This window comes from Gossypium hirsutum, chromosome A02, assembly GCF_007990345.1.
Source record: "Gossypium hirsutum isolate 1008001.06 chromosome A02, Gossypium_hirsutum_v2.1, whole genome shotgun sequence".
Classification (NCBI taxonomy): domain Eukaryota; kingdom Viridiplantae; phylum Streptophyta; class Magnoliopsida; order Malvales; family Malvaceae; genus Gossypium; species Gossypium hirsutum.
Window position 1 is genome coordinate 8,064,802 of NC_053425.1, and position 18,473 is coordinate 8,083,274.

General features: G+C 35.1%; 3 protein-coding genes across 5 annotated transcripts; 2 read left to right on the forward strand and 1 right to left on the reverse strand.

Annotated features, from left to right (window-relative positions):
- Positions 1 to 1,162: 1,162 nt before the first annotated feature.
- LOC107938659 (calmodulin-binding transcription activator 5) lies at positions 1,163 to 6,592 on the forward strand. 3 transcript variants are annotated; one of them, XM_041089989.1, is made up of 15 exons: positions 1,163 to 1,312; positions 1,479 to 1,558; positions 1,946 to 2,071; positions 2,186 to 2,301; positions 2,391 to 2,479; positions 2,597 to 2,642; positions 2,770 to 2,875; positions 2,973 to 3,092; positions 3,172 to 3,230; positions 3,669 to 3,849; positions 3,940 to 4,067; positions 4,215 to 4,915; positions 5,090 to 5,636; positions 5,750 to 6,058; positions 6,135 to 6,592. In XM_041089989.1, the coding sequence occupies exons 2-15, from the start codon at positions 1,495 to 1,497 to the stop codon at positions 6,189 to 6,191; spliced, it is 2,649 nt and encodes an 882-aa protein (XP_040945923.1). In that variant the 5' UTR covers positions 1,163 to 1,312; positions 1,479 to 1,494; the 3' UTR covers positions 6,192 to 6,592. The 3 variants fall into 3 exon arrangements, with proteins under 3 accessions (XP_040945923.1, XP_040945916.1, XP_040945920.1); XM_041089982.1 differs by having other exon boundaries at positions 3,669 to 4,067; XM_041089986.1 differs by having other exon boundaries at positions 1,183 to 1,312; positions 1,447 to 1,558; positions 3,669 to 4,067.
- Positions 6,593 to 7,276: 684 nt separating this feature from the next.
- On the reverse strand, positions 7,277 to 9,274 carry LOC107938670 (GTP-binding protein SAR1A). The gene is made up of 3 exons (XM_016871897.2): positions 9,027 to 9,274; positions 8,680 to 8,811; positions 7,277 to 7,808 (listed from the first exon to the last, which is right to left on the reverse strand). Exons 1-3 carry the CDS (start codon positions 9,153 to 9,155, stop codon positions 7,488 to 7,490), a joined length of 582 nt encoding a protein of 193 aa, XP_016727386.1. The 5' UTR covers positions 9,156 to 9,274; the 3' UTR covers positions 7,277 to 7,487.
- An 8,207-nt stretch (positions 9,275 to 17,481) lies between these two features.
- On the forward strand, positions 17,482 to 18,210 carry LOC107938650 (60S ribosomal protein L29-2). The gene is made up of 3 exons (XM_016871872.1): positions 17,482 to 17,617; positions 17,710 to 17,828; positions 17,931 to 18,210. The coding sequence occupies exons 2-3, from the start codon at positions 17,727 to 17,729 to the stop codon at positions 18,012 to 18,014; spliced, it is 186 nt and encodes a 61-aa protein (XP_016727361.1). The 5' UTR covers positions 17,482 to 17,617; positions 17,710 to 17,726; the 3' UTR covers positions 18,015 to 18,210.
- The last annotated feature ends 263 nt before the right edge of the window (positions 18,211 to 18,473 follow it).

The window sequence follows — 18,473 nt, forward strand, 5'->3', positions numbered from 1 at the left end:
TTTATGTTGCTAACATTAAATGCTTGTGTAAGGTCTATGGGTCTAATTATGATTTTGAAGCTAGCATATGATCAGGTGGCCCGGTCGAGACGAAGAGCCGAAGGTTATGGAGAATGACAGTGAAGAAGGTTTAAAGGTTGAGGGTTGAAAGAATGTTGAGAGAGCGTAGGCTTTGTGTCTTAAATAGCCCCTCCTCTTCATCGTTCTTGAATGTATTTTTAGGCAAAGGTTCTGTGCAGGATGATGTTAACGTATTAGACTTGCCATATAGCCATCATTACGGAGCTCATGGGAGGGATGTCGTTGATGGGACGAAGATATTTATGTCAAGACAAATCCTGTCATTCATTCTAATTTTGATGGGATAAAGCAGTTGAGTCCACGTGATATTTGGTGACCAAACGACTTCATGTTGTCAATAAAGATTAAATCGTCCATTGTCTAAATAGTCAACCCGAGAGGGTGAGCTCACAGGTGACCACAAAGTTTGCTGGTGATAGACTTACTTTTCAGGCATCTTCTAGACTTGCAACATGTCTTGTTATAGATGAGAGTATAACAACAAAATATTAAAATATAGTAAAACAAAAATTTTAAATATATATATAAATATACAAAGTATAATTAATAATATATTAACACAATTAAATTAAATTAAGCATCAAAATCAGCATTTGATTAGAATTGTTATGTTCACTTCACGAATACCCAATTCCATACATAAGAATTTAGAATTAATACCATTACCATATATACAATTTTTTTTGAAAATATTACCATATATACAATTAAATTTAAGAAAATAAGTTATTTAATAGTAATTATAGTATATTACTTTTGATAATTTTTTTGAATTATTTTTGTTTAATTATTAAATTTGATAATTTTTTTAGCTTTGGTAATGACGTGATATTTTATGATTGTGTCATGTTATCATGTAAATTTTTTTATAAATTATAAATTTTTAGATAATAATGTGGTACAATATTAATTTGTCACATAATCATATGGTGAGAAAAGTTGCAAAATTAAAAAAAAATTAAAGACGAAATTGAGAAAATTAAGAAATTGAGAGAGTAGATATTAATTTATTCCTATTTAAAAATAAAATACAGAATTAAGAAACGGCATGCAAATTTGATTTGATGTCCTCTTACTTTTATTTGTTTTTTTTGACTAATGAAGTAAACTGACGTTTAAAATTTCCATCTTCTCCAGAATTTTCTAATAAACACTCACTTTCCTAAATTTTTCTTGTTTCTCTTTTGAACTTCATTTTTAAAGTTCCAAAAGAAGCTTCGTTTTGAAGAAGGTTAGATGTTAGACTAAGCTGAGTTTTATTTATTTATTTATTTATTTATTACTGAGTTTTCGTTCTTTTTCTTCTGTTAATTACGCGTTCAACTTTTTTTTAAATTAATTTCGGTTTTTATTTTAATTGTTTAGTTACTTGAGTTCAAAAAAAAAATCGTTTTCAGGCGTTTGATTTTGTCGATGGAGTACGGTGGTTGTGCGGGGCTCGTCGGAGCTGAGATTCATGGATTTCATACATTGCAAGGTATATTATACAGAATTTGTTTTTATTAGTTTTAATCTTTTTTTCTGATTCTATGAATTGATCTAATAACGTGTGTTAGAATTTAATGTGCTGAAAATTGTTTGATCGCTGTAAATTGTTCATAGTATTTACTTGTTAGCTTTTTCGTGAGTAATTTCTTACTCTTTTTGTGGGAGTTTTTGCTATTTGAAAGCTAGAGAAGTGGTTGATTTTGTTTCAAGCAAATATCAAATTCACATAAAAATTTGCTTGTGAAGTGTTAGTTGAGCTTCAGGGACTGTTAATTTTGTTCATATCGTGCTTTGGACTGCAATTATGCAAATCTCTCTGTTTTGCTAATTTTATTTCATTTTATTTTTTAAATTTGTTTCTGTTGGATATGGACAGATTTGGATGTTAAAAACATGTTGGAAGAAGCCAAGTCAAGATGGTTACGCCCAAATGAGATTCATGCTATACTGTGCAACCATAGATATTTCTCCATTCAAGCGAAGCCAGTGAACATGCCAAAAAGTAACTACAGATAATAATTAAATTCTGTTTGTTCCCCTCATCTATACGCCCACATGAGTGAACACAGAAGAAGTTTACTACTTACGAATGAATATAACTCCCTTGTCATTATAGGTGGTACTATTGTATTGTTTGATCGAAAGATGCTGAGGAACTTTCGAAAAGATGGTTATAATTGGAAAAAGAAAAAGGATGGGAAGACTATTAAAGAAGCTCATGAACACTTAAAAGTAGGTTTTGCTTTTTGTATAACTTATATTATATATTATTTTGATTTGGCCAAAATGTGATTACAATTGTATTTTATTTCATGAACCAGGTTGGTGATAAAGAAAGGATTCATGTATATTATGCACATGGTGAAGATAACTCAACTTTTGTTCGCAGGTGTTATTGGCTGCTAGATAAGTATGTATGATGTATTTTACATTTAAAGTTAACCTCACCTATCTTGTCCCTACTTGTTCTCTTTTAACCCAAGTTGCATTATGTTAATCTCTGATCATGATTAACTTCTTGTTTCAGGTCTTTGGAGCAAATAGTTCTTGTTCATTATCGTGAAACAAAGGAGGTTGGTGTTTACTACAAACAAAAAACTTTGAGATACCATTCCCGAATAAAGCAGTCTTTTATGTTTCTTCCTACTCAGAACCAGTTTGTGAATGATGTTTGTGGATTTGAACTGCAAACAATTGCAGGTTTCACTAGCCACACACTCAAATTCAAGTTCGTTAACAGATCAGTCTACTCCTTTGCTTGTTACAGAAGAGTTTGATTCGGGAATTGCTAATACATATTCTGAAGGTGAGAGGAGTCTAGGTGATGTTGAAAATTTCCAGAGATTAATCATGTGAACAAATACATCATGTTCTCATTAAATGCTATTGTGGAAAGTGAACAGAACCAGGTGAGAGTGTTAATGTTAGGAATCATGAAATGAAGCTTCTTGAGATTAATACACTTGAATGGGATGATCTTCTGGTGACAAATGGTGCTAATGATTCGATTGCATCTAGAGGAGGTATTGTATTAGTTTCCAGTATAAGCAATAACACTTATTTAGTTGCTGAATTGTTGACCTATTTTGGTTGTGATAGCAGACAATGTTTCTTGCTTTGACCAACAGAACCAAATGGCAGTAAATGGCTTCTCAAATTATGTAAGCAGAGCCATTTCATAGCTCTTAAGTTCTTATATATTTTAAATTTACTTTTGTTAGTTTTTTTTTTTTTTTCCCTTATCAGGCAACCTGTTAGGGTTGCATGTTGGTTAATAGCTTCTTTGCATGCCTGTAATACTGAATGACTTTATGCATGTTGTGTAGAAGGCAGAAACTGAAAAGATAGACTTTACACTAATTTTTAGACCTCCTTGGCATTTATGATTTAGGCTACCCTTTGCTATAAATATGTGTACTTTCTTACATCTGCTCGGGTGTCTTCATTTTCATACTTATTTTTGTGTGTTCATCTTCTTTTTGATTGACATGTAAGTCATCATTTCTTTATTGTGAAGACCAGTCCAATATTCTGCTTTTTGTTTTTTTGGTGCTCTATTGGTTTGCTTGAGAACCACTCAAGCTGCTTCATTTCTGCAGGGTGGCCTTATCTCTGCTCATAATTTATCAACAGAAACCTCTTTGCTCGTTAATTCAATTGCACCGGTTGCTCAAAGTAATAATGCTTACCTTGGCACCACGGGGGGTGTTTGTAATCAGATATCAGGGGGCCAAGTAAATACTACCAGTCAGTTGAAAGACTCTTGTGCCTTAGGGACAGGTGATTCGCTGGACTTTTTGGTCAATGATGGTTTACAAAGTCAGGACAGTTTTGGAAAGTGGATTAACGACTTTATCACTGAACCCCTAGGTTCAGTAGGTGACTCTGTGCTAGAATTGTCGTCTTCATCTGCTAATGATTCATTCACCTCTCCGGAGCAAATATTTAGCATAACTGAAGTCTCACCAGAATGGGCCTATTCAACTGAAAAGACAAAGGTCTGTCTCTGGAAAAATTCTCTGCCACTGCTGCAATGATAGTCTTGTTCATGGAACTGATGCTATAAATCTATTCATTTGAATAACATACATGAAATTTGGTTGTGTTAGTATGTTTTGACCTTTATTTATCTATTGACTTTGCAGATTTTAGTCATTGGAGTCTTTCATCAAGCTTATCAACATCTTGCTAAATCCACTTTGTTTTGTGTATGTGGTGATGTGTGTACCCCAGCAGAAATTGTTCAGGTCGGGGTTTATCGCTGTTTGTTATCTCAGCATTCCCCGGGACTAGCGAACCTGTATATGAGCCTTGATGGCCATAAACCCATCAGCCAAGTGCTTGGTTTTGAGTATTGTACTCCTTTATCGCATGACCCGATAGTTCCTACGGAAGATGAGTCCAGGCGGGAGGAGTTCCACTTGCAGATGAGGCTTGCTTATTTGCTCTTCTCTACTTCCAACAGCCTCGACATTTTGTTGGGTAATAAAGTATCACCAAATACCCTGAAAGGGGTCAAGAAGTTTGCCCAAAAAACTTCTAACATGTCTGATTGTTGGAAATATTTGATGAAGTCATTTGAAGAAAACCGGGTTTCATCTACACAAGCAAAAGATAGTTTACTTGAAATTGCTTTGAAAAACAGGCTAAGAGACTGGTTGTTGGAAAGAATAATCGAAGGTGGTAGAACAAACGAACATGATACTCGAGGTCAAGGAGTTCTTCATTTGTGTGCCATTCTTGGTTATACTTGGGCTATATATCTGTATTCATGGTCTGGTCTCTCGCTGGATTTTCGTGATAAACATGGATGGACAGCTCTTCATTGGGCAGCATTTTATGGGCGGTATGTTTTTAATGATTGTTAATCTGTACTTGTACCATATTCAAATGTCCCATATTTAACGTATGCCTTGTAATACTTGCTGCACATTTCTCAAGTCCTAAATTCGTTGTAAACTTAAAAAACTTTTGAGTATTTGTTCGAATTGTTTCTGATTTAGAAAATCTTTCCATGCAGGGAAAAAATGGTTGCTGTTCTTTTATCTGCAGGGGCAAAGCCAAACTTGGTGACAGACCCCACCACCCGGAATCCAAATGGTTACACTGCTGCTGATCTTGCATCTTTGAAGGGTTACGAGGGGCTAGCCGCTTATCTTTCGGAAGAGGCTCTAGTAGCACATTTCAATGATATGGCCGTAGCAGGAAACGCTAGTGGTTCTCTGCAAACCAGTAGAACAGAGGCAACAAACTTTGAGAACCTTAATGAAGATGAACTATATTTGAAAGAATCTTTAGCAGCTTATAGAACAGCTGCTGATGCAGCTTCACGGATACAGACTGCATTTAGGGTGCATTCCTTGAAATTACGAACTAAAGCAATTGAGTCTTCCCATCCAGAGGATGAAACACGGAATATAGTTGCTGCTATGAAGATTCAACATGCCTTTCGCAACTATGGGATTAAGAAAAAGATGACAGCTGCTGCCCGTATCCAATACAGTTTCCTTACTTGGAAAATGCGTAAAGATTTCCTTAATATGCGCCGCCAGGCTATCAAAATCCAAGTATATGCTCTCCTTTTTTCTTACAATTTTAGTTTTTTCTTGTGTGTGCGCACGGCTTTTATGACCTTACGTTGGCTCTTTGACAATTGCCATTGCATGTGAACTTAATGCAGGCTGTTTTTCGGGGCTTCCAAGTAAGGAGACAATACCGTAAGATTCTGTGGTCAGTTGGTGTGCTTGAGAAAGCAATTCTGCGATGGCGGTTTAAGAGAAAAGGTCTTCGTGGATTACAAATTAACAAAGCTGAAGAAGTCGCACAGCGAAGCCAAGAGAGTGACACAGAAGAGGACTTCTTCAGAGATGGTAGAAAACAAGCTGAAGAACGGGTAGTAAAAGCTGTTGTGCGAGTTCAAACTTTGTTCCGGTCAAAGAAAGCACAGCAGGAATACCGGAGAATGAAGTTGGCTCATGATATAGCAAAGGTAGGTGATTTCTCCGAAATCTCAAAGTTGTCTCTATCTTGTTGATACGTTTACCTACAAAATTCGGTTCTTGCAGTTGGAATATGAAAACCTACTTGGCCTTCCTTCGGATATGGATGCTTGCAGACACTGAAGCTCATAATGATCATTCAAAGTAGAAGAGTGACCCTAGGGAGCTACATATTTGTAAATGCAACCATTTTCTAGTCCCCTTCTCACTGTTTTAAGATTTTGAGGGGAGAAGCTAAGTTAACATGGGTCCTTTAGTTTTTTTTTTTTTTTTTTTCATTTCGGTTTCGATCCGTTCAATTGAATCCGTGCTTCGAGTGTAAGACCTAGGTGAAACTTGTATGTAGGGTATTAAGCCGATCTCTGTCCCGGTGTATGTGCCATTCAGAATTAAGATTAGGTTATTAAGAATTTTGATTTCCAAATGTGGTTTTGCAGAGTTGCTTGTTCTTTGCTAATGAGCAAGTTCAATGCCCTTAATAATTAAGTTTGTTCATAGGGTTTAGGATTTATACTAAAATATTTTTTTAAAAAAATCCACTCTGAGGTTAAGTCCAAAACGTGTCATTATTTATAATATTAGCAAAATTTTGACCTACCTGACAGCGGAAGAAATCAAACACCTATAATTATTTATAAAAATAAATTTTAAAATTATACATAAATTTTAGTCTAATATATAATTTTATGTATGAATTTTAATTTTCTGTAATTTTATACATGAAATTTTGATTAAATTTAAGTCTTACAAATTTTTAACATAATTATTGGTATAGCATCATTTTAAGTTTTATTGCATATACGAATAATTATATTTATTTAATATAAAAATAATTTGATATATATTTTTTTAAAATATATAATTAAATTAAAATTAAAATTTTATGTATATATTTAAAATATAACTAAAATGTAATTAAAATTTATGTATCAAATTACATTTTAAAATTTATCTCGCTTAATTCTTTTAATGTCCAAGGAGTATTAAGATTCTTTGAAACATATTAAATGGTTAGGTTATTAAAATTAAATTGTATGTTTATAAAAATCGAATTAATTAGATCAAGAATTAATCGACATATTAATGTGAATAAAAGAATTGATTTTATAAAATTTTATATAATTTTATTAAAATTAAATTAGAAAAGCATTGGAAGAGAGATTTACTTTGTTTTAAAATCAAAGTATATATATTTACTGACATACAGCTACACAAAATCTTGATTCCTTTTTGGTCTATATTTGATCTCACCAAACTGGCAACCAAATTAACTTTACCATCCTCTCAATAAGCAACATAATCAAAACAAACAAAGCTCCAATCCTAAATATTAGATTAAGATGAACATTTACAACAAAGCGCACACATATTTTTCTTGCAGGAAAATTCTAGCCGGCTAAAAATGGCACTTTTTTTTTTCTACTTAATGTACTGAGAGAGCCATCTGAAACCATCCCCATATCCCATCTTACGCACAATGCTGCACATAAAAACTTCGAGTGGACGCACATTGGTGCCTTCCAAATTAACCTTCCCTTTCCCTGTTGTGAAGTTTGTCAACCCCATATGGAAACGTAATTCGTCCTCCGACGCTGCGTACGGTAGGTCGATCTTGTTCCCCAAGATGAGGAATGGTACGTCTGCTAGTGATTCATCCGAAAGGAGGGCATCGAGCTCCTTTTTCGACTCTGCGAATCGTTCCTTGTCGTATGCATCAACCAGGTACACCACAGCATCGACCTGCGTCACAATTGAGATTCCATAGATAAACCCAAATTGAAGAACTTGAAACTTAGCTCAACTGATTCATATAATCAAACCTTTATAATATCCACCTCCAAACTAAGAACTCTTTCGTTTTCGATAATGTTTCAACCAATTCACATCAAGTAATCATCCTTAATATGAAGGATTGCATCAACAATTTCAGTAAAAACTAACGAAGATTCATTATAAATTACCTATGTTCCCAGACCAACCATTTTCAAGTACCCGTACTAGGCACGAGGTACGATTTCTCAAATAAAAGGGGAAAAAATAAAAAAATAAAAATCCATGCCAAACATACGTCCCTACCTACATGATAATAAATCAGGGTCTAATAAATCAGGGTCTAAAATGCAGTGTACTAAGAATCAAATTACATTTTACTATGCCACGACTAATTTATGTAAAACAGCAATACAATCAGAATCTTAATACAAAACCCTACCTCTACGATAATGTGGCAAATGACAAACCAGGCTCGGGAGGCTTAAATGGTTCCCCCAAAGAAAAATATAAAGAACCAAACCCTAAAACCATCCCAAAACAATTTCAATCACATAGGAAGGTTACCAAATTCATCCATACCTGTTAAAAGATGACCTATGCTCTTTAAAAGATAACAAAACTCTCTCATCACAAAATTACAGCAAAAATATGGGCATACAACCAAGCAAATATGTATATGGGCAAAATTTTGCTGTCTTTTGAGTCTTTTCACCATCCAACCATCCATTAACATGTTTCTTATTAAACTGGTGATAACAATTGATTAATACTTGAATTTTTTAGCTGGTTTCTTATTGAAAAAATATATATATACACACACATACATAAATACAAATACCTTGGCGTAATAGTCCTTCCAGACTCTACGAGCAATCTGATGACCACCCAAATCAAAGGCCTTGAATTTGATCTTTCCTATGCTTAGTTCCTCCGATGTTGGGTACTGGGTTGGCTGATGCTGAACTAGTCTCTGCAATTTTCAAATTCCAATACTCCTCAATACTTTTACTTTGATATTTTCATTTAGTTTCTCAGCAACCAAGCAGACCCAGAAGCTTAAGCCTTGAGATTTCACATATAATAAGAAACACTGTTCAAATAATAGCTAAAAGCTAAAAAAAGGTATTCATATCAGATTATTACTTTAAAAATTAATTGAAAAACAAATTTAAAAAAAAAAAACACCTCATCTTTGAGCATATGAAGCAGAGTTGTTTTGCCAGCATTATCAAGTCCCAAGAACAAGATCTTTGCTTCCTTTTGATATAAACCAAGAGACGCTAAAATCCCATAAAACCAATCTACAAGAAACATATTTTTTTAAAATTCTGTTTGGACTGATAGAAAATTGAAGTATGTAAACAAAAACAAAAAGGAAAGATTTTTTTCTCTTCTTTTCTCTAAACTTCGATTTGCTGGTTTAGAAAAGATTACTCTGGGATTTTGATTTATACAGAGTACTGAGCTGGCTATGAGTAACTGGTTTGGCCGGTGATGATGCTGACGTGGAGGTTGGAAAGGAAAGAGAAGCTACTGGGAATCGCCGGTTATTTAAAAGGGATTAGCCTTTGTGGAAGACGGTGATTGGTTGGTACGCGTCATAAGGGGGTGGCATGGCCGTTTGATTTTAGAGAAGAACACATAACCAATGGCGGTGCCATTTTGATTGCGTACGTGGCATGATGGAGGAAAGGTCGGATACAACCGAGTGTATCGGAGACCAAACGTGCAAGATTTCATTTGGATGATTGATTACAGGGTCGAGTTACTTGGCAAAACTTCATTCCATTCTGATTAGGTTTTGAAATAATTTTTAAATTTGATATTGGTATGAGAAGTTTTTTTTTTAAATTAAGTATTTAAGTTTGATTTTAATATTTAATTTGATATATAATTTTTTTTGATTTAATACTTATGTTTTTTTGCTAGAGACTATATGTCGAATATTTATTAACTCACATAATGTCATTTGATTTGGGTATTAAATTGAACATTGAAATTAAAATCAGATATCAAATTAAACATTGAAGCCAAACTTAAGTATTAAATAGTATTTAACGAATTGAGTAAACTACTCGGTCATTAACTTTTTTGAACAATTTCATTTTGATCACCTAAATAAAAATATTTAATTACAATTTAATCAAAATCATTATAATAATTAAAAATTTTAGTCAATAACCGTTAACCTACAAATAAAATCTGATGTGGCATTCCACATCATTATCTTTTTACTATTTTTTGAGTTGCTACTGTTTATCGAAATATGATTGCATGAAGCAAGGTAATATCTCTTTTCTATAGTTTAGCAATTTCATATTGAATTTTAGAATTTTTATTTGAATTTTAATTTTTGAAGATAAAAATCCTAAAATTTAATATGAAAATATGATGTAACATCATACTATTGAAAAAATAGATACAAACAACTCTTTCTCTTGTTATCGTCTTATTCTTCCTTTGCTCCTTGCTTCAGGCCACCTCACTATCTCTTCCTTTACCCACTGCTTCATCATCATCACACCATCAAGAGCTTCCAATAAACCATCCCCCCCTCCCTCCTTCAAGTTACCCAGGTTCCTTGAACATCTTCATAGACTCAGGTTTCAGCTCTCTTGTCAATTTGTTCTTTTTTTTTCTTTTGAAAACAAATGAAACTAAAATCTATTCTTCATTATAGATAATATTTTACAAACTGTCATTTAGTATGTAGCTTGGAGACTATAATTAATGAGATAATCAGATAAATAAAATAATATTCTATTAAATATTTCTATAAAGTGCGTTGAATTTCACAAGGTTTATGGAATCTTGTAAAACTTGTGAGGGTGGTGTTATGATCTACTCCTGTGAACCGGAGTTATTTTCTTGCTCAGAATCTCTTACCTCCTATGATCCCTATGCTGTCAGCAGCACTTGAGAACTATATAAAGATAGCTGCATCTATAAATCTCCCTTGAAGCAGCAACTCACTTTAGTGCAAAACATCTCTTTAAAGTTTTGAATTAGTCTCTGAAGTATTGGATGGCATTTTATGGGTTGTCTCCTCAATTATTGGTCGTGTAAGCTCTGATGAACGGCAGCTCCAAATGCGGGATGGCTAGCTTGAGTTCTTAGTTGCCTACCAAGTTATTCAACGGTTCCGACATCTTTTTGCACTTTATGATTGGCCCCAGGTTGAAGGGTCCCCATTCCCTTCATCTATTCTCTAGAGAATCCATCTACTGGTTGTTTTGACATCCAGTACCGGAAATAGTTGACCCATCGAAATGGAACCCGAACCAGGTAGTGAAAGTCAAGAAACAAGATTGCAACATTTGAGGATTCTAGATGTTCCTTTGTAAATACTAGTACTGGAGACATTATACCTCAAATTTGTGGACTAAATGGTAGCACAGTGACCCAGTTATCTGAAGTACCAGAGGATAGACCATTAGATGAACCTCGTATTTTGCTTAGTTTTGCAGGAGCCTTGATTCTCCCTAGAAATATATAATAGAATTTTATTTTATTTTATTTATCTACATCGTAAATGGCAACCACTCGCATGTAAAACTTGATTCCATTCTTCAAAACTGTCAGGGTGTAGTCTAAACCTTGTGTGTTAAGCTTAAGTTACCTTATTCTTTCTTCAGATAACGAAAACGCCGCTTCAATACCATTCTTCTTTCTTCACTAGCGCGTGCTTGTTCTCTGTTTGTTCTTGATGGGGCGGTGATGATGGAAGCAGTGGGTGAAGGAAGAGATGGTGCGGTGGCCTGAAGCAAAGAGCAAAGAAGTATTAAGAAAGAATGGTGGAAGCAAGGGTGGTTTGGAGGAGAAGGTTGGTGACTAAATTCTAGAATTAAGTAGTTTACCGTAACTCATTGACTTGAGAACAACGGCAGACCATGAAATCTTGAAACCACCGCCACCACGTCCAACTCTATGATAAATTTCGCAAACATCTTTTAAACTACTTGGGTTAAGCTTGGATTGATGTACGGAATGCCACTATTTGAACACTTACTAGCCACTCACCACCTTATACCACTACTCATATGCACACTACTTGAATATATGTAAGAAAAAAATAATCACGAAGTTAAAAAAAAAATAAATTAGAGGCAGAATTAAGTTGTATAATTTTTACATTAATAAAAATATAATTTCACTATTTTAATAGCATATATATTTATAATTTTTACATGATTAAATCAATTTTTATTATTTTTTGAGGAGCAAAGTGACATTTTACTATTACTAATTTAAAATTTTATAAATTATAAGGAGGCTAAAAGGGAAATTTCCCACCTTAGTCATGAATCCATCTTTTTGTTCTTTTATTCCAAGTAAAAATTCTTTGACGTATCAACTACCGTAAGGCAGGAGGAGTTCTATTAGACAACCCATGTTTTTCTTTTTTCTTTTTTCTTTTTTCTTTTTTTTTACAAATGGAGAGTTTCAGATATAATTCGTATACCGAACTGATTACCATATGTAACACAAAATTTCTCTACCGATTCCTTCTAGTCGAGCCTCCCGGTCTATCATTATACCCCAAGAAGTAGAAAGAATTACAATCCCCATCCCGCCTAAAATTCTAGGAATTTGTTGATAGTTAGAATAGATTCGTAGACCTAGTTGACTGATCCGTCGTAAATTTAAAATAGTTCTATTTCCTTTTCATTCCTTGTATGTCGTAGGGTTAAAACCAAAAAAATATTTGTTGTGTTCCCCATGTTTCCTTACATTATCAATAAAACATTCTTGTAAAAGTATTTTAACAATATTTTCAATGATGTTAGTGTTGAATATTGGCAATATCCCACATTAGGAAAAGATAGAAATGGAGGGGGTTTGGTTTGTTATATATAGAACCCCTCCCCCTTTGGTTGTATCATCCCAAAATCTTCTCCTTTGTAATATTTCTAGAGGAAATATTAATTTGGTAGTGTCCGAGGACGTAAGCTAAATTGGCCGAACCTCGTTAAAACTCTGGTATTTTATTTCTTATTTGTTTGCTTTTATTTAATAGCTTTATGTTGGTTATATTTATTTAGTTATTATTGCTATAAATATCTAAGTGAGTTCTGTCTAGTTGTTGGGTTTTAAGCGGGACCATTGTGACCCCTCCAATTTAACTGGGAATTTTCTTAGTATAATTGTTGGCATAATAATTATCTAAATATTTCTGATAATATTGTTATTAATATTATCGTCGCTTCCGCAACAATTGGTATCCGAGCCAAGGTTTTGTAGTATGCTCTGTGTTTGCAGCTTAGTCTGATCTTACACATCAGAAACATTTCCGAAAGCTTGTGGGTATTCCGCATTTGGTGGCTATTAAATAGAAGCTATGGCAAAAATGACAGAAGAAAAACCATCCATATCAACAACTTCCACTTCGTACATTTTGTCGAGGGTTGGAACTGCAAATACGAGATTTGCAGTGGAAATTTTTGATGGAACAGGTCATTTCGGCATGTGGCAAAGCGAGCTTTTAGATGCCCTCTTTCAACAAGGTCTAGATATTGCCATTGAGGAAGAAAAACCAGAAGGGGTTGATGATAAAGAATGGAAGACCATCAACCGATTGGCATGTGGTACAATTCGATCATGTCTTTCCAGAGAGCAAAAGTATACATTCAGTAAAGAGACTTCTGCAAGTAAATTGTGGAAAGCATTGGAGGAGAAATTCTTGAAGAAGAACAGTCAAAATAAGTTGCATATGAAGAAAAGACTGTTTCGTTTCAATTATGTTCCTGGTACCACGATGAACGAGCACATTACCAATTTTAATCAGCTGGTGGCTGATTTGTTGAATTTGGATGTGACTTTTGAAGACGAAGACTTGGCGTTAATGTTGTTGGGATCGCTTCCTGAGGAGTTTGAGTACCTTGAAACTACTCTACTTCATGGAAAATCGGAAGTAACTTTCAATGAAGTAACTGCTGCATTGTATAGCTATGAACTACGCCGAAAGGATAAGTTGAAAGGTTCAGGTGAAGCAGCAGTGGAAGCATTGGTAACAAGAGGTCGTCAGCAAAGTCAGTCTAAGGGGAAGAGAAGAAAGTCCAAAGGTCGAGCTGTTGCCAAAGATGAATGTTCTTTTTGCAAAGAAAAAGGACATTGGAAGAAAGATTGTCCAAAATTGAAGAAAAAAGGGAAGACTCCGCAAGATGCAAATGTTGCAGAATGCAATAGTGAAGCAGAGTCAGACTTTTCTCTTAGTATGACATCTTCAACATTATATGCAGATGAGTGGATCATGGATTCTGGTTGTTCCTATCATATGTGTCCCATTCGGGAATGGTTCTTTGAATTTCAAAAACTAGATGAAGGGGTTGTTTACATGGGTAATGATAACACGTGTAAAATAGCCGGGATAGGTTCAATTAAACTGAGGAGTCATGATGGATCTACTAGAATTTTGCGGGATGTACGATATGTCCCAAAGTTGAAGAAGAATCTCATCTCTTTGGGGTCGTTAGAATCTAAAGGCCTAGTTGTGACAATACGAGATGGAGTTCTTAAAGCAACTTCAGGAGCATTGGTGATGTTGAAAGGCATAAGAAAGAACAATCTGTATTACTACCAAGGTAGTACAGTGGTCGGGACAACAGCAGCAGCAATTACGAGTACCAAGAAGGACGCTGAGGCAACACAGCTGTGGCATATGTGTTTGGGCCATGCTGGTGAAAAATCCTTGCAAACTCTAGCCAAGCAAGGATTATTGAAAGGTACAAAGACTTGCAAACTTGAATTTTGCGAGCATTGTGTTTTGGGAAAACAACGAAGGGTGAAATTTGGCACTGGGATTCACAATACTAAAGGTATTCTGGATTATGTGCATTCTGATGTATGGGGACCGTCCAAGACTCCATCACTTGGAGGAAGACGTTATTTTGTCACCTTTATTGATGATTTTTCCAGACGAGTTTGGGTGTTTCCTATGAAGAACAAAGATGAGGTGCTTGAAGTTTTCCTTAAGTGGAAAACTAAAGTTGAAAATCAGACAGGAAGGAAGATTAAGGTTCTCCGATCAGACAACGGTGGAGAATATAAAAGCGATCCTTTCCTGAAGATATGCCAAGATTGTGGCATAGTAAGGCACTTCACCGTAGGTGGAACACCGCAACAGAATGGGGTGGCAGAGCGTATGAATCGAACGCTTGTGGAGAAAGTTCGATGTATGTTATCTAATGCTGGATTAGATAGAAAGTTTTGGACTGAGGCTGTGACGTACGCTCAACATCTCATCAATCATTTGCCATCATCTGCTATAAATGGCAAGACTCCTTTAGAGAAATGGTATGGAAAACCTGCTACTGATTATGACACCTTGCGCATTTTTGGTTCTATTGCATATTATCATGTGAAAGAATCAAAGTTAGATCCAAGAGCAAAGAAGGCTCTATTCATGGGCTTCAATGCTGGTGTTAAGGGATATCGTTTGTGGTGTCTAGAGGCAAAGAAGACGATAATCAGTAGGGATGTTACCTTTCATGAATCTGCCATGTTGAATAAGGTAAATCCAGAAGGAGTGAGTAGTACTTCGCAGCAGGTAGAGTGTACTCCGCAGCAGGTGGAGTTTGAGCAGAGTGTGGTAATTCCAGCAAAAGGTACCACTAGTGATTCTTCATTGGCAGATGCAGAGTCAGATGAGGAAGAGGTTTCTACCCAAGAACCTCAACAGCAATCAGAGCCAATTGCAGTCAGAAGGCAGAGACGAGAAATTCAGAAACCTGCTCGTTTCACTGACATGGTAGCTTATGCACTTCCAGTTGTTGATAATATTCCATCCACTTACACCGAAGCCATTCAGAGTTTAGAGAATAATAGATGGTTAGGTGCAATGGAAGAGGAAATGCAATCTCTAGAGAAAAACAAGACGTGGAAGCTGGCACAACTACCAAAAGGGAAGAAGGCGATTGGTTGCAAATTTGAAGACACTATTGAAGTTTGTGTTATGAGAAGATGTTCGAAGATGTGGAATATCGCCAAGGTGGAGATTTGTTGAATATTGGCAATATCCCACATTAGGAAAAGATAGAAATGGAGGGGGTTTGGTTTGTTATATATAGAACCCCTCCCCCTTTGGTTGTATCATCCCAAAATCTTCTCCTTTGTAATATTTCTAGAGGAAATATTAATTTGGTAGTGTCCGAGGACGTAAGCTAAATTGGCCGAACCTCGTTAAAACTCTGGTATTTTATTTCTTATTTGTTTGCTTTTATTTAATAGCTTTATGTTGGTTATATTTATTTAGTTATTATTGCTATAAATATCTAAGTGAGTTCTGTCTAGTTGTTGGGTTTTAAGCGGGACCATTGTGACCCCTCCAATTTAACTGGGAATTTTCTTAGTATAATTGTTGGCATAATAATTATCTAAATATTTCTGATAATATTGTTATTAATATTATCGTCGCTTCCGCAACAGTTAGTAGATCCTATTCGAATCGTTCTTTTTCTATTCATATCAGCATTTCGTATAGAGGTTATTATGTCAGCAATAGTGTCCTTACCCATGGTAAACCAAAATTTTTGTTGCTCTTGAATTTTGATATAACCAAGGGGGAGGTCATAAGCGTCTATACTGTAAAAAGGTTTTTCGATGAAATGAGAAATACATATATGGTAGAATTGTAACCATAGAATATGACCCTAATCAAAATGCATAAATTTGTCTTATACACTATGAGGATGGTGAGAAGAGATATATTTTACATCGCAGAGCGGCTATAATTGGAGATACCATTGTTTATAGTACAAAAGTTCAGATAAAAATGGGAAATGCCCTACCTTTGAGTGCAAATCTCTGCACCCCTACCTTCTTTATCACTGAGCGGTCATTCAGGGGCTTTAGCTGGTGATCCGGGCTGTTTTCCTCTCGACGATGAAGCTTATCCCCCATCGTCTCACTGGCTGACCTCGACCCTTGTTATTTTGAGGTCATATCTAGTATTTAAAGTTTGCCTTGATTTGGTACCGCTTTCACGGCTTGCACCGAAACAATGCTTTACCCCTAGATGTCCAGTCAACTACTGCGCCTCAACACATTTCGGGGGGAACCAGGTAGCTTCGGGTTCGAGTGGCATTTCACCCCTAACCACAACTCATCCGCTTATTCTTCAACATTAGTCAGTTCGGACCTCCACTTAGTTTCCCTGGCTCCTCCTCTGACCATAGGATATGTATCAAAAATGATTGTTAGACACCGATGATTGAAAGAAAACAATGAATTTTAGTAACATTTCTAAACATCGAGTTTGTGTATGTAACATGTTTGACCAATAGAGTAACGGATTGCTTAAGCCGCATAGGTTTTAATAGTGATAACAATGTACGGTTTGAGATGGATTACTTTGACGAAATTCATGACTTTGTAATTGTGGACACTAATAAAATGCCCTTGCAACTTACAAGTAACAATCCTTAATTAAAAAAAGAAGAAGCACATATACCATATTCAAATATTTGTTATAGTTAAGGGATCATTTATGCCATTATCCCTAGTAGATTTATTTAAAAAATTATATTTTCCTTTTGAGCTTTATCTAAAAATATAATTTGGGCTTTGATAAAATTTAATGAAGCCCGCAATGAGGTCCAATAAATGAGTTTATCTGATTACCCGAAATGGGTAAAACCCGACCCATCTATCAATAAACAATTCGGGGGCATTCTCGTCTTTCAACTTCCAACATTAAGAAATTAGGGTTTCAAACCTTCCCAATATATAACAATATCCAAAAACCCTAGTGAGTGCCTCCGCATCTTGATATCTATCAGGTTAGCTTCTAAATCCATTTCTATTCAGTTGAAAATCGCTTCTTTTCTCTACAGGATCAATTTTACACAGCGGTTTTTTGGGTCTGATTCAGATTAGGGTTGAGCAGATATGGCCAAGTCAAAGAACCACACCGCTCACAATCAGTCTTACAAGGCTCACAAGAATGGCATCAAGAAACCCAAGAGTCAACGCCATACTTCCACCAAAGGGGTATCATTTTTATTTTCTTTTTCCGATCGAATTTTGAGTTAACTTAAGATTTTTATCTAACAAATGGTTTTGTTGTTGTTGTTGTTGTTTTTGTATGTGTAGATGGATCCAAAGTTCTTGAGGAACCAGAGGTATGCAAGGAAGCACAACAAGAAGAATGGAGAGTCTGCCGCTGAGGAAGAGTAAATTTAAATGGAAAAGAAAATTATCCTTTATTAAAGTTTTTCTAGTTAGGGCTGTTTTACTATCTTCTATGGAATTTAGTGTTAAATTTACGCTCCTTTAGTTTTTATATTGTTGTTTTATGGGATTGTTGATTATATTTGTTAGAAAAGATCTGAAGTTGTGAGCTTATTAATATCATGAACATGTTTTGAGCTTATTCGCTGTTCTTTTTCCTTGTTTCTTTCTCTTATTATTTTCATGTATTAAGTTCATTGATTTGGCCTGGAAAAGTTCATCCTTTTTAGCTATATAATGATGCATGAACATGGATGACGCTGAGTGGATTTTATAATTTGCTTTTCTTATCTGAAGTGATTTATGTTAGGTGTTATTAAGCATTATAGTCCAAGTAGACTTGGGGTTTTGCTTTTAGCTATTGGTCCAAGTAAATGAAATCTAGAAACTACGGTGCTTGGCTTT